The 15,158-nt window shown below is 37.5% G+C and overlaps 1 protein-coding gene across 1 annotated transcript in view; it reads right to left on the bottom strand.

Annotated features, from left to right (window-relative positions):
* LOC100639454 (serine-rich adhesin for platelets-like) overlaps nucleotides 1–15,158 on the bottom strand; it is a 30,904-nt gene that overhangs the window by 11,559 nt on the left and 4,187 nt on the right. The window contains exons 3-10 of the mRNA XM_011408343.2: nucleotides 11,506–12,780; nucleotides 10,059–11,282; nucleotides 8,214–9,972; nucleotides 7,559–7,731; nucleotides 7,269–7,363; nucleotides 7,016–7,133; nucleotides 6,553–6,689; nucleotides 6,093–6,243 (exon numbers count right to left, since the gene is read on the bottom strand). Coding sequence (XP_011406645.2) covers nucleotides 6,093–6,243; nucleotides 6,553–6,689; nucleotides 7,016–7,133; nucleotides 7,269–7,363; nucleotides 7,559–7,731; nucleotides 8,214–9,972; nucleotides 10,059–11,282; nucleotides 11,506–12,780 — 4,932 coding nt within the window. The remainder of the gene's footprint in view (nucleotides 1–6,092; nucleotides 6,244–6,552; nucleotides 6,690–7,015; nucleotides 7,134–7,268; nucleotides 7,364–7,558; nucleotides 7,732–8,213; nucleotides 9,973–10,058; nucleotides 11,283–11,505; nucleotides 12,781–15,158) is intronic.

Here is a 15,158-nt window from a genome sequence, read left to right on the forward strand (position 1 = left end):
CTTAAGCACTAATGTTAAAGCTAAGGATTGTGCTTGTGCTGGTACTTCTAACACATTTAAGTGCTTGTCTTTGTGTTTAAGTACATTTCATAGTGCTTGACCCCCATATTCCTGTCCTTATCATATGGAAAGTATAAGCTTTTTTGATTGTATCACGAGCCATAGGTCATCATTATTTATATTATAGTTCAGGTATTATTGAGTGTTTGGTGCATATTCTCAATGTATTATATATTCTAATAGCATTCTGAGTAATTTTTCTATTAAAAATTTTGGGGGGAGGAAGTGGAGTTTGGAGTAGATCTTCTTCCCATCCCTCAGTAGATAAAACCCTGCTGAAGCTAGGATTACCAGTTATGCAAGGTAATTAATCACATACTTAAGAAAGTATAATATTGATCTTTTTTGATGCATTGATTTGCATACAAGAACACTCTAGCTTGGCATCTTGTGTAGAATGTACACAAGGCTAAATTAGGACTTTTACAGGGCAAGAGATAAAAGGAAACAGAATAGGGAACTAATCATAAATTGCAAGACTATCCTATTTCAATGATTTAGTTTCTCTAATCTTGTTTCCACAAAATTGGTGACAATTAAGCAAAACCCATTTGCTACTTTCAATAAGCTAGTTTGATTTATAATTATCGAAGTTAAAATCAACTTGGTCTTGTTATCATCAATTTAACTGACAAACATGTTTTTGATATTTCCTGTCTTTATAAAAAGGCAGTAGTTGCCAGTTCTGTATTACTTCAAATTACCTCTATCTAGTCAAGATGAATAATCAGTTCCATCAAACTCAAGATAGTGATGGCTACTTACCAATGCAGGGAAAGCAGGAAAATGAAAATGTCTATGAGCTTCCAGAAATTTCTAACAAAGGACACCAGCAGCCTCTTCCACCACCTTCTGAAGATATAGCAAATGCTAAACAAAGGCAGTCATCTTGGAGTAAACCACTACTGTTCAATACAGTATTACTCTGTCTCATATTGATATTATTAATAATTATACTGGGCATTGTTACTGTAGTGTATGCTACTGGTAATAATGTTGAGTGTACTAATACTGCAACTGGTGCTAGCAGTAGTGAATGTGAAACTACAAGAGATTCTACACAAAAGCTCATTAACATTGTCAATACTCTCTCTAATCTACAAGACACCAGTACCTCTACTGCTGGAGTGGCTGATGATATACTACTAATAGCACAAGAACTATTAGTACTACACAATGAATCAACTGCTTTATCTACCTCTTGTAAACAGTTACATGAACAACAACCTAACAGTCCATCAGGTTATTATATACTGGCAGGACCTACTGGAACATATTCTACATACTGTAATATGGGAACATTGTGTGGTTCAGGAGGAGGATGGACAAGACTAGCGTATCTGGATATGTCTGATGCTACACAGAACTGTCCTTCTGGGTTTAGACTGTACCAGTCAGGAGGAGTTAGAGCTTGTGGTAGAAATAGCAGCAGTGGTGGCTGTGTATCAGTTCAGTTCCCATCTAATGGTATCAGTTATTCTCAGATATGTGGTAGAGTAACAGGATATCAATTTTTTTCACCAAATGCATTTGCTGTTGGATCAAATAACATCAATTTTCCTTATGTTGATGGTGTTAGTATCACTCGTGGGTCTCCTCGTCAACATGTCTGGACACTAGCAAATGGTATAACTGGCTCTTATAGCAACGAATGGATATGTCCATGCTCAACAGGGAGCTACCTCACTGTCCCATCTTTTGTAGGAAACCATTATTTCTGTGAGTCTGGTAATCAAGCTAGTAATTGGAAGAAGAAACTCTACACATCTGATCCACTCTGGGATGGTCAAGGTTGTGGTTCTCTTGAATCACCTTGTTGTAATGTTCCTGGTATCCCATGGTTTCACAGAGACTATGGTAGTACTACCACTATTGACTATATTGAGTTGAGGGTCTGTGGTAGTGGCGGAGCAACTAATGATGAGGACAGTCCTATTAGCTTTTATGAAATTTATGTGAAGTAACTTTGTAGTTCACTAACAATTGTTCTTGCTGACTTTCTTCTTTATAAATGCTATTTTTGCTCCTTTAATTATTTTTTACTTCTTCATATCTTATAAGATACTATTGTGCTATGTGTAGTGTGTAGTTTTGCCTAGTAAAAAATATCTTTTTTTGTTGATAATAAATCCACATAATTATTAGTATCATCATACCTTATCTACAAAGTTTAAATTGATCACACTTTCTAAACTCCTTAATTTTTATCAAAAGGTTACAAGGTTACTAAAAAAGGTTATAAGATACTAAACATATTTTTGACTTAGAACAATTTTGCGTTTTCATCCAGAAATGCCACAAAATTTGTGCTAGATCTGTGTTAACAAAATTAAATGGACCGTTTAAATTACAATACACACTGTAATGGGATTTTTAAAGGGATGCTCATTATGATTAATGCAATATTATAGTACTATTCCAAACAAATGGTAATTTCATATTTATTTTGAAAGTGATGCATATATTTAAAAAATTCCTATTCATATTATTTAATATACTCAATCTAAATTGAAAAGACATTAATTATTTTTCTTTTTAATTTTTAGAGTGCACCTGACACATCCAGTAAAGCATCACAAATTGAGTCGTTACTACTCAAACAATTTCTGGAAAATATCTTAACTGGAAAGATCTCCACCGGTGCTAGTCAAATTGCGCAATCAGCTGTGAGTGGGTGTGGCTTGTTGCTATGACGATATTATATTTGTTTAATTTAGGTTTTGTTGGCTGAAGTATTGTACTCGCGTGTGGTCGCTGATAGTCACGGAAGGTCCTCACCTTTCATTGAGTTTGGGTCTCGACATGTTTGGCTAAATGAAATAAAACCTTTTGAGAGTAAGGGAGTTTATGGAAATACCCTGTTTTTTAAAAAATGGCTCCAAAATCACCCCTAATTTTTATTACATTTTCTGATACATATTGATGTCATTAAGTTGTGTAGAAAGTTTGAACTGATTCCGACTTAAACTTTTCAAGTTATGAGTACCTTTTAAAAACAGCCAATTTTTGTAAAATACCGAAGGCTATAGCCCATGGTTTTTTTCCAAAAAATGCCTCCAAAATCACCCCCGATTTTTATTACATTTTCTGATACATATTGATGTTCTTATGCCAAGCCAGAGTGTTCTTGGTTAATGCATTAAAAGGTCAATACATTTAAGTATGTGATTAATGGGTAATCCTAGCTTTAGGAGGCTTTTATCTACTGAGGGGTGGGAAGAAGATCTACTCCAAACTCCACATTCCCCCCCAAAAGTTAGATGTAAAAAAATTACTCAAAGTGCTATTAAAATATACAGTACTTTGAGAATATGCACCAAGCACTCAACAGTATTATCAACAAATACAACTGCATTATCACTCAATGAAAGTTTACTTTCCTCCTAATCTTGCCACACATAACGAGGGTAATTCCTCCCAAAACAAATTGTTAAGATTGAATCTTGTTTATCATTTCCTAAATTTTTATTACACCTTTTGTTATCCTTATCACATGGAAAGTGTAAGCTTTTTTTGATTATATCACGAGCCATAGGTCATCATTATTTATATTATAGTTCAGGTTGTTTATTAGACAATATTCTATATTGCAGCTTAAGTCCACAATTGTAGTTGAAGTTTATTATTAAACTAGTTTGATTTATAATTATCAAAGTTAAAATAAACTTGGTCTTGCTGTCATCAGTTTAACTGACAAACATTTTTTTGATATTTCCTGTCTTTATAAAAAGGCAGTAGTTGCCAATTCTGTATTACTTCAAATTACCTCTATCTAGTCAAGATGAATAATCAGTACCATAAGACTCAAGATAGTGATGGCTACTTATCAATAGATGCTGGAAAGCAGGAAAATGAAAATGTCTATGAACTTCCAGAGATTTCTAACAAAGGACACCAGCAGCCTCTTCCGCCACCTCCCAAAAATATAAAAAATGCTAAACAAAGGCAGTCATCTTGGAGTAAACCACTACTGTTCGATACAGTATTACTCTGTCTCATATTGATATTATTAATAATTATACTGGGCATTGTTACTGTAGTGTATGCTACTGGTAATAACGTTGAGTGTATTAATCCCGCAACTGATGCTAGCAGTAATGAATGTGAATTTACAAGAGATTCTGCACAAAAGCTCATTAACATTGTCAATACTCTCTCTAATCTACAAGACACCAGTACCTCTACTGCTGGAGTGGTTGATGATATACTACTAATAGCACAAGAACTATTAGTACTACACAATGAATCAACTGCTTTACCTACCTCTTGTAAGCAGTTACATGAACAACAACCTAGCAGTCCATCAGGTTATTATATACTAGCAGGACCTACTGGAACATATTCTACATACTGTAATATGGGAACATTGTGTGGTTCAGGAGGAGGATGGACAAGACTAGCATATCTGGATATGACTGATGCTACACAGAACTGTCCTTCTGGGCTTAGACTGTACCAGCCAGGAGGAGTTAGAGCTTGTGGTAGGACTAACAGTAGTGGTGTCTGTGCATCAGTTCAGTTCCCATCTAATGGTATCAGTTATTCTCAGATATGTGGTAGAGTAACAGGATATCAATTTTATACAACAGATGCATTTCAAAGATCAAGCAACCTCAATTCTTATTATGTTGATGGTGTTAGTATCACTCGTGGGTCTCCTCGTCAACATGTCTGGACACTAGCCAATGGTTTCATGGACACTTATAACATTTCTCCACATTCTATGTGTCCATGTTCAACAGGAAGCTCCCAGACTGTCCCATCTTTTGTAGGAAACCATTATTTCTGTGAGTCTGGTAATCATGCTTCTAATTGGGCTAATATTCTCTACACATCTGATCCACTCTGGGATGGTCAAGGTTGTGGTTCTCTTGAATCACCTTGTTGTAATGTTCCTGGTATCCCATGGTTTCACAGAGACTATGGTAACACTACCACTGCTGACTATATTGAGCTGAGGGTGTGTGGAAATGAAGGGACAAGTAATGAAGACAGTCCTGTTGGCTTTTATGAGATTTATGTCAAATAACTTTGTAATTCACTAACAATTGTTCTTGTTGACTTTCTAGGTTACAAATGCTATTCTTACTCCTTCAGTTATTTTTTACTTCTTCATATGCATAAAATACTATTGTGCTACATGTACATGTACAGTATAATTTTTTCCAGTAAAAATATCTTCTCTTTTTGTTGATAGTAAATTCACACAATTATTAGTTTACAAGATGCTAAACATAATTTTGACTTAAAACAATTTAGCATTGTTATTCAGAAGCCTGTTAAAAGCAGATTAAGCTTGTGCTAGATCTGCTCACCGTATTAAATCAAACCTTTACACTTTACAATTACAATGTACACTGTATGTGATTCTTCAAAGGGATACTCATTGTGATTAATGCAATAATAATAATAGTATTATTGCAATCAAATGATAATTTTATATTTTTTTAAATGGCCAATTTTTGAAAAATACCCAAGGCTATAATAGCCCATGGTTTTTTCGGAAAAATGACTCCGAAATCACCCCCAATTTTTATTACATTTTCTGATACATATTGATGTACTTATGTTGTGTAGAAAGTTTGAACTGATTCTGACTTAAATTTTTCAAGTTATGAGCATTTTCTTAAATGGCCAATTTTTGAAAAATACCCAAGGCTATAGCCCATGGTTTTTTCCGAAAAATGGCTCCAAAATCACCCCAAATTTTTTTTACATTTTTTGATACATATTGATGTCCTTATGCTGTGTAGAAAGTTTGAGCTGATTCCGACTTCAAATTTTTGAGCTATGGCCACTTTACTGCTACAATGTAGATACAGCTCATGTCCAAAATCACTCCATAATAATAATAGTATATGTTCATGTATATGAATTACACTCATAATACCTTTATTAACTGTCCAATACTTTAATAATACTTATTTATTAATAATTAATATTAATATTACTAATAATTAATATCAATATTAATAATTAATATCAATAATAATATTATCAATTATTTAATAATACTTTATTAATTAAATTACCTTTATTAACTGGTTGCTTCCCATTCAGTATCTCCCAGAACATGCTTTGCTTCTTAGACAAGCGCTCACTGCTGTCCTCTATGGAGATGAACCCGTTACTATGACAACCAAGCTCCTTCCTCTGCTGTATTCTATGCACTAGATCATTGCCCTAATAAGGAAGTAATCAATTAAGTGTGTGGGTAGACCAAATTGATTGATAAACAGTCAAAAAAAGTTGCTATTGCCAATCACTGGAATTGTCTGAATTATCTATCTCATGATTATATTTATATTTTAATGGTCAATTTTGAAATCAAAAAAAAAACTTCAAAATTGATGTAAAAAAAACGACAATTATCACCATTAATTTCCTGTCATTATGAGATACATGTATATGTACATGTATAGCCACTGTGTTTATATAATACTTATAAAATATAAATACAGTGTACATAGTACATTATAGTCTTTACCATACCCTGGCTTTTTCAATGACGTTTGCTTCTTTCCCATTCCAGAGGAAAAGGTCATTGTCACGAATCAAAACAAAGACATCACCTGAATTAACTGAGCTAGCTACCGGTTGGACTAACCGAGTCTGGACATTCTTACGACCTTTAGAAAAAGAAGAAGGAATGTCAATATTACATAGTTAAAAGAGTAACATTTGTAACAGACACTGATTATAAGTACAGCATTGGATAATACATGTACATTGTACATGTACATGTATGCATGTAACATAACTGCCATAAAGGTTATACATGTACATTTAGTGAGACACATACCCTAGTGTAAAGGTAGGGTCTACAGACAGTCTATATAAGAGATAGCAACTAAATTTGTGAACTCAAATAGGCTTAAGAACATGAATACATGTGTACATGTACATGTACTGCACATGTACGTGTATACATTGTAGATAATAGATACTGACAAACCTTTAACGATTAGTAGCATCAGTGGATGTGATGTTGTCTTGACTCCATAATTACTATTAGGCATCTCACTAACATCAGATACTCTACCACCACCACCTCCTTCCTTATCATTCATCATCTACAACAAACAACAAACAACAATAAAAAAACAACAATAAACAAACAACAATAAACAAACAACAATAAACAATAAACAATAACAAAAATATAATAACAACTATAGATAGCAAGAGCACATAATATTTGCCATTACCTGTTCCACTATGCCAGTTTTTCTCAGTTTGACGGTTGTGAAATCAAGTTTTGCTGCCAGTCCTAATAATGCTGAATGATCCAAAACTTTCTTACCTACAAATATAAATAAATAAATAAATAAATAAATAAACAAACAAACAAATAAATAAATAAAAGAATAAATAAATAAATAAACAAAAAATAAAATAAATAAATACAATGTAAATAATAATAATAATAATAATAATAATAATGATGATAATACTTACATTAAATAAGAAATAATACATAATTTATATAAAAACTGACCCATATATGTTGAATATGCATTTGGGTCTGATTTGGGCGTGGCTCCAGAAGTGGGTGTGTCCATTTCACTGGATATATCATTCCTTTTGTTGAGGAGCTGGAGGTGAGCGGAGGACGGCTTCTGTCTCTCTCTTGGACGAACTGCTCTTTTATGATCAGAGACTGATGAGAGACTAGAAGAAATGAATAGACAAATTAATAATTAATAAAGTACAAATTAATAAGTTAATAAATTAATAAGTACATGTACATGTACATGTACATGTACATGTAGTGCTTTGTGAAATAATTTACATTATCTTTGTGAATTATCAATGGATTAATGAAAGTACATATACATGCATGTACATGTACATGTATAAGCAAAGAGATGCTAAAAGAATAATTTTGTTACATGTACATGCACACAATCTACATGAATTTTTAATATCTAAAGCTACAGGTTCAGAATTCTTATGTTGTGACCTGAAGTGCTGTGTAATGCAATGGGTAAATGCAAAAATAGCGTCTACCCATTGCAATATATATACAGCACTTTCGGTCACAACATAACAATTCTGAACCTACAGCTTAAGGCAAGCAAAACAAAATACAAACAAATACAGCACAATAGTATATGCTTATATACACACTTTGTAGAGTACCAGTAACTCACAGGTTCTTTTGTGCCATTGAGCTGATATCATCAAACACTGATAGAGTATCATCTCTCTCCACTGAGTGACCTCTTGATCCAGAAGGAGACCCAACAGTGCCAGCAGAAGTACTTACATTACCTCCTCTCTTCAACGTCCCTCTATTAGCGGCACCCTTTGTTATAGTACCAGCACTGCTTCTTCTTGAGAGCCTCAGTGATGAACGGTGTTTGTCCGAATCAGCTAAATTCTTAGATCCTCTTTTTATTGATGCTCTTAGCGTACCACTCCCAGTGGCTCCTACTGATGCTGAAAGGACTGGAGGTTTTGATGCCGACGTTTTCTTGATAGATTTCCTTGTTTCGTTTGAGCGACTAACATAAGCAGTAGTGCTATTAGTCTTCATCATTGGTGCTTTGGTACGTGATGCTTCACCTATACAGGAATCAGAGGTCTTGGACTTCAATAACTGGTTCTTTGATGAAGGAGGCGGGCGAGAAGGAGTGGGATCTTCTTTTGAGACTGAGCTATTCACCAGTTGAGAGGTACTTTTAGATGTTGATTTTGGTTTTGCTGAAATGGGTCTAGCCCCACCAATAGATCTCTTACTCTTCCTCATACTGTCCCTCTCTCCACCAGCTCCTGATCTTGTAATGGATACCTCACTACTAACTGCTTTAAGATCAGAGCTTGCTTCGGGGTCCGGAGGTGGGACAAGAGAAGCGGACCGTGGTCGACCAGCTCCACCCGTCGTCCCACTGACCGATGTCTTAGCACTGGCCGCCCGAGACATTGACTTGCGTTTCATTGAAGCACGATTAGGGATACTTGATTTACGAAGCGTTCCCGCCCCACCCCCAGAATGAGCAGGGGGGACCGGTAGTGATACCTTTCTTGGCGAAGTGGTCCGTGTCATTCCTCTGGCTTCGTGATGGGGAGACTTGTTACTGGGAACTCGAGACATTTTAGTATCACCGTCAATTTGAGTGGTCGGCCTTGAAGATTTACGAAGGAGTGTACTACGATAGATATAAGTGAGTTGAGAGGCTTCGTCATTTGCTGCACCTTTCTTTGTATCAATATCAGACCATATGGGTACTTCAGGCGGAGACAAGGCCATGCCGAGGAACTCCGTATCGTCCGGTTCTGAGTGAAGGGGGGACGTGGGTGAAAGGGGGCGTGCCCCTAAGGAGTCGAAAAGGGATGGAGGTGATATGGGAGCGTCTGGGGAAGGAGAGGTGATCAGTGAGACTAATGGGTTTAGTATAGTTGATGTGGTATCGTCACTCTCTACCTTAGCAGTTGATAAAGATGGCTTTATTGATCTCTGAGGCGAGAGTCCTTCCGACTTGCTACGAGATGGAGAACTAGGGGTCGGCTTGTTCCCGGAAGCTCTCCGAGCTAAAGCAGGGGTTCCCATCCTTCCTTTTGATGAAACTGGTTTTAGCCCTGAAGGAGGCTTCTTGGTTGTTGGGGATTGAGCAACTTTAACAGGGGCTGACTGCTTCTTTATAGCCAAAGGAGATGTTATTTTAGTGGTGCTACCAGTTTTAGTAGCAGTAGTCTTAGGAGCAGTAGTATCAACCTTACTAAGACTGGTCGTGCTAAGGCTGGTTGTGCTAATACTGGTGGTTGAGAGTGAAGTGGTTGATGTTACATCAGTGTCACTGCTACTGCTGACAGGTAGGGTTGATGAAGAATCAGTGTTGGTAATACTAGTACAACTACTGTCAGTAGTGGGGCCGGGATTGATAGTCAAACTGGGACTGCTTACTGAATCTATAAAAGAAATTATTAAGTTATTATTACTGCAGTATAGTTAGGGGTAAATTGCAAAATTTTCATATAGTGTTTTTTTAAATTACCTTTTTTAGCTTCTTTCTTGCGTCCACCACTGACGTACTTAAAAGTCTGTGGGGCACTTGGGGCAGGGGGAGCTTCTTCAGCAGTTGATTTAAGAGATTTATAAACATACGTGGTGACAGTTTTTGACTGAGTAGTGGGCGGGACTAGCGACTTGACTCCACCCAATTCTTTCTTTTTGATTCCAGATTTACCAAAACTACCAGTTCCTGCTGTGTTCCTTGAGGAGACAGGAGAGGCAAGGGGAGACCGAGAAGGTGATGATAATCTATCGTTTTCACTAGTAGCACTGCTCTTACGTGATGATCCTGGAGTGACTTGTAATGATTTACCAAACCCAACGTCTTCCACTAGTGGAGAAGTGACAGACGAGACGCCCGATCTACGCTGACGTGACCTGGGCGTGGTCGGAGTGGTGGGTGTGGTCGAGCCAGAACTTGAAGACCCCCGAGCAGTGATAGGCTCAAAATTGATCAAATCGATTGGTGGTAGAGCCTCACTTTTTGATTTACGGGTAGACGTAGGCGTGCCTTTAGGAGTCAAGGACTTCTTGGGAGTTGTGGGTGTGGCTCTATCAGACGTAGTGTCACTTTTCTTGGGTTTGATTCCAGTAGAAGCTGAAGAGGTGAGAGAGGAACGAGCTTTATTAGTAGCAGTTGCACCTAAGGACTTACGACCGATTATCGGAGATGATTTAGGTGACCCTCTAGCAGTGGGTGTGGCCTTTGTTGACGCTAATGGCGAGCCATGCGGACTAGTATCAAACGAACGTCTGATGGAAGTGGGTGTAGTGGGTATGGTTTTACGAGCCGTTAAGGGCGAGGTTTGATTCCCTCCCCTGAAAGATCTTTCAAATTTGGGACTGCTAACAACAGGAGAACGAGATGGGCTAGAAGTACGTTTAGTGAACCTTGGAGAACTGGGAGTCTCGCTAATAGTCCTAGCACTGACTGAGCTAGGACTTCTCTTGGGTACTATTTTAGGACTCTCTTTCCCACCGAAAGAAGGTTTTCTAAGCGGCTTTCTTGAGGTAGTGAATCGTTTGAATTGTTGATTGGTTGATTGTGATGAAGATGAGCTTTCATCGATAGATGATACACTTGTTGTGATGTCACTTGAGTCTTCACCAACCGAAGATACCAGTTCATCTTTTTTCTGTATTTCTTTCGTGTCTTTAGTAACATTCTCCTTTTTATTGACTTTTTTGGTCTTCTCCTTCTCCATACCTGCAACAGCAAAGTAACAGGAATTATAATTTATAATTTATCAACAAATTTACATATGCTTTTATGCTGAATATACATGTACATGTATATAAACCTACAGTAGCTTTAACTAAAGAATATGTACATGTACATGTACATCTACATGTACATGTACATCTACATCTACATCTACATATACATAAAGCTGTATGTAATGGTATGTACATGTACATGTACAACTTACTTTTTTCAGTAGATTCATCACTTTTCTTTAATGCTGTACTAGCAATATCACCATTACCTATTCCCATACCGGGCGTCTTCGTTCCCATACCGGGTGTCTTCGTTCCCATTCCACCAGCCTCAGTCTCACTAATTTCAATCTTGATACTATTAATGGACAATCCCACAGACCCTTCTCCCTCCTCCTCACTCCCTCCCTCCAGCACATCCTCCATGCTACGCGACATGAACATTGTCACTGGAGTGTTCATTTCACTCAAATCAATATCATCCGACTGAGACAAGTTGAACATACTGGCGGCTCTGGTTGCTATTTTCTGAGGTGGATTTAAACGTGGCTCTGAGATAGCAGAGAGATAGAGCTCGCTACGAGAATGTAACATGCTCTCGCTCCCTGTCTCTCCCACCACCACCTCCTCCTCCTCCTTGTTATTAGTGGCAACAGGTTGAAAGGACCAGCCAGTAGCTGAGCTGACCGATTCATTTGTCCTCTTCTTAAAGAAGGACTGCTTATCTGTGGGAGAGAACTCGAGTGATACGTCTGATATGGATTGAAGATCAGAGCTAACGCTAGCACTCGGTTTATAAAGATTAGGCAAACTTAGTTTACTTAATCGACCTGACATTTTCTTGTCTTTCTTTCCTCCTGAAGCTGGTGGGGGATCTTTTTTACGAGACGGTGAAGATGGCTTTGCTTTATCGCCAGTTCGACCAGACTTTAACAAAGAAAACTTCTTTTTTGGTTCTTTCTTATCAGCCGCTCCCTTCCTTCCCTCCTCCTCTCTCTTCACCTCTTGAGCACCACCACTAGGTATGATGGTAATACTCTTCTTCTTAACAGGGGCACTGCTGCGATCTTTCTCGACAGGACGATGGTCGACAGGACGCTGGTCGTCCGATGTAGCGGACGCCGGTGCACCCATCACGACTGTCGTCACCAAATTATTTTTGTCGTCAAGGTCTGGCATAAACATGGCCATTTTATTTCTATCTCCACCCCTGATTAATTTTGGAGTTCGAGACTCATATGGGCGCTGGACTGGTTTGTGAAAGTGTGCATCTACTGGTATATCGGTCGCCAGTGGTGAGGTGGGTTTGGAGGCGTGTCCGTTTGGTAGGTTAGAGGTTTTTGGTGATTGGTGGGTGGGGCTAGTCGGGGACTCAGAGCGAGCATGGTTTGGTGAGGAGGCGTGGCTTGTGGTGATGGCGGGCGGAGGCTCTGATATAGCTCTTGACCTACCATCATCGTCACCTGGTTTTGGAGATTTTCTAGAATCTATAAAAAATAACGTATTACCTACAGTATGTGATGTAGTAGCTTGTAGATGTACACTATGCATCAAAAAGGCAATAAATCCTTTTCTAACCATTAAAATTAATTTTTGCCAATTTTCTAGCAACTTCAAAAATTCATTTAAAATCTAAATTTGATTGGAATCAGCTCAAACTTTCTACACAACATGAAAACATGTATATGCATCAGGAAAAATTATAGAAATGGAGAATTCTCTCCTTTTCAATTTTGGCAAAATTTGGCCGATGACCCTGTGCTATAGTACAGGGACTTTGACTTGATTTTGGAACAACTTTAATAATTCGTAAAAAATCTAAATTTGATCAGAATCAGCTCAAACTTTCTACACAACATAACTACATAAATATATGTACATGTCTCTATAAAAATTAAAAAAATTCTCTCCCAACAATTTTTGACGAGCTACATGTACATGTACATGTAGTTATACATTCTACTCCTTAATTTATAATTAAGTGAGTGTGTGTATATAGTGCATTCCAGAGGTTGTAGCACACACACGAATTATTGTAATGCGAAATAATAAACTCATTCAGGCCCTAAGAGATATACAAGGAGATAAGAGAATGTGACAAACACTGACAACAACTGCTAACAATCATAACACACAATCCACTACTAATAACCCTCTACTAGTGATAACCCTCTACTAATACCCCTCTACTAGTAACCCTCTACTAGTAATACCCCTCTACTAGTAACCCTCTACTAATATCCCTCTACTAATACTCCTCTACTAATATCCCTCTACTAATACCCCTCTACTAATAACCCTCTACTAATATCCCTCTACTAATACCCCTCTACTACTAATAACCCTCTACTAATAACCTGCTACTAATATCCCTCTACTAATAACCCTCTACTAATACCCCTCTACTAATAACCTGCTACTAATATCCCTCTACTAGTAACCCTCTACTAATATCCCTCTACTACTAATAACCTGCTACTAATATCCCTCTACTAGTAACCCTCTACTAGTAACCCTCTACTACTAATAACCTGCTACTAATATCCCTCTACTAATATCCCTCTACTAATAACCCTCTACTAATACCCCTCTACTAATAACCCTCTACTACTAATAACCCTCTACTAATAACCTGCTACTAATATCCCTCTACTAATACCCCTCTACTAGTAACCCTCTACTACTAATAACCCTCTACTAATAACCTGCTACTAATATCCCTCTACTAATACCCCTCTACTAATAACCCTCTACTACTAATAACCCTCTACTAATAACCTGCTACTAATATCCCTCTACTAATACTCCTCTACTAATACCCCTCTACTAATACTCCTCTACTAATATCCCTCTACTAATACCCCTCTACTAATACCCCTCTACTAGTAACCCTCTACTACTAATAACCCTCTACTAATAACCCTCTACTAGTAACCCTCTACTAATAACCCTCTACACAGTGTACAAGTACAGTACTGTGTCTCAATTTTGTAATACTTATTCCAATAATAGCCCTCTACACCTAACAACACCTTCAAGAAGTTCCCCAGGAGAGAAAAGCCAATGCTTTAGTGTTTTTGATAAGCTAAATTAGCGCTCAATTGGCCCAATCCAGTTTGCTATGGCCCACAGTTACCAATATCAATTGGGGGCCAATTTGCTCAAGAAATTTTTTAAACATAATGTTAATTCTCTATTTTTAGATTATAGCAGAATTAGAAAAAAAAGCAGTCATTTTTAACGTAAATTTGGGCCAAATTGGTGCAGAGTCAAATTTCTATTCAAAAACCCTGTATGCTCCATCACATAAACATAGCCAAGCAGTTTGCTCCTATAACTTTAGCTCTCTATATAGTACATGTACAGAAACTCTATCTCAATTTCTACCTGTAATTTGCTACATGTACATCATTCTTCACTTCTTCCCCTCCATCAATATGTACATGTACATATACAGTACATGTAGAAGGAGTGTACGTGGTCAGTGTACCTGTACATGTGCTACAAAGCATCGACCGTCACACTTTATTCATACAGTCATGCTTAATTAAAGAAGAACAGAGAACACACACAATCACAATCACACATGTACATGTACATATACATGTACATGTACATACGGATATGCAATGAACACGTACACTGCATGTACATGTACACAAATACATTAGAAACAAAGAAGGAAAGAGAGAGAGAGAGAGAGAGAGAGAGAGAGAGAGAGAGAGAGAGAGAGAGAGAGAGAGAGAGAGAGAGAGAGAGAGAGAGAGAGAGAGAGAGAGAGAGAGAGGAGGGAGAAAGAGAGAGAGAGGAGGGAGGGAGGGAGGGAGAGAGAGAGAGGGGAGAGAGAGGGGGGGGGGAGAGAGAG

The sequence above is a fragment of the Amphimedon queenslandica genome, unplaced genomic scaffold, assembly GCF_000090795.2.
Source record: "Amphimedon queenslandica unplaced genomic scaffold, v1.1 AMPQUscaffold_13026, whole genome shotgun sequence".
Taxonomy (NCBI): Eukaryota; Metazoa; Porifera; class Demospongiae; order Haplosclerida; family Niphatidae; genus Amphimedon; species Amphimedon queenslandica.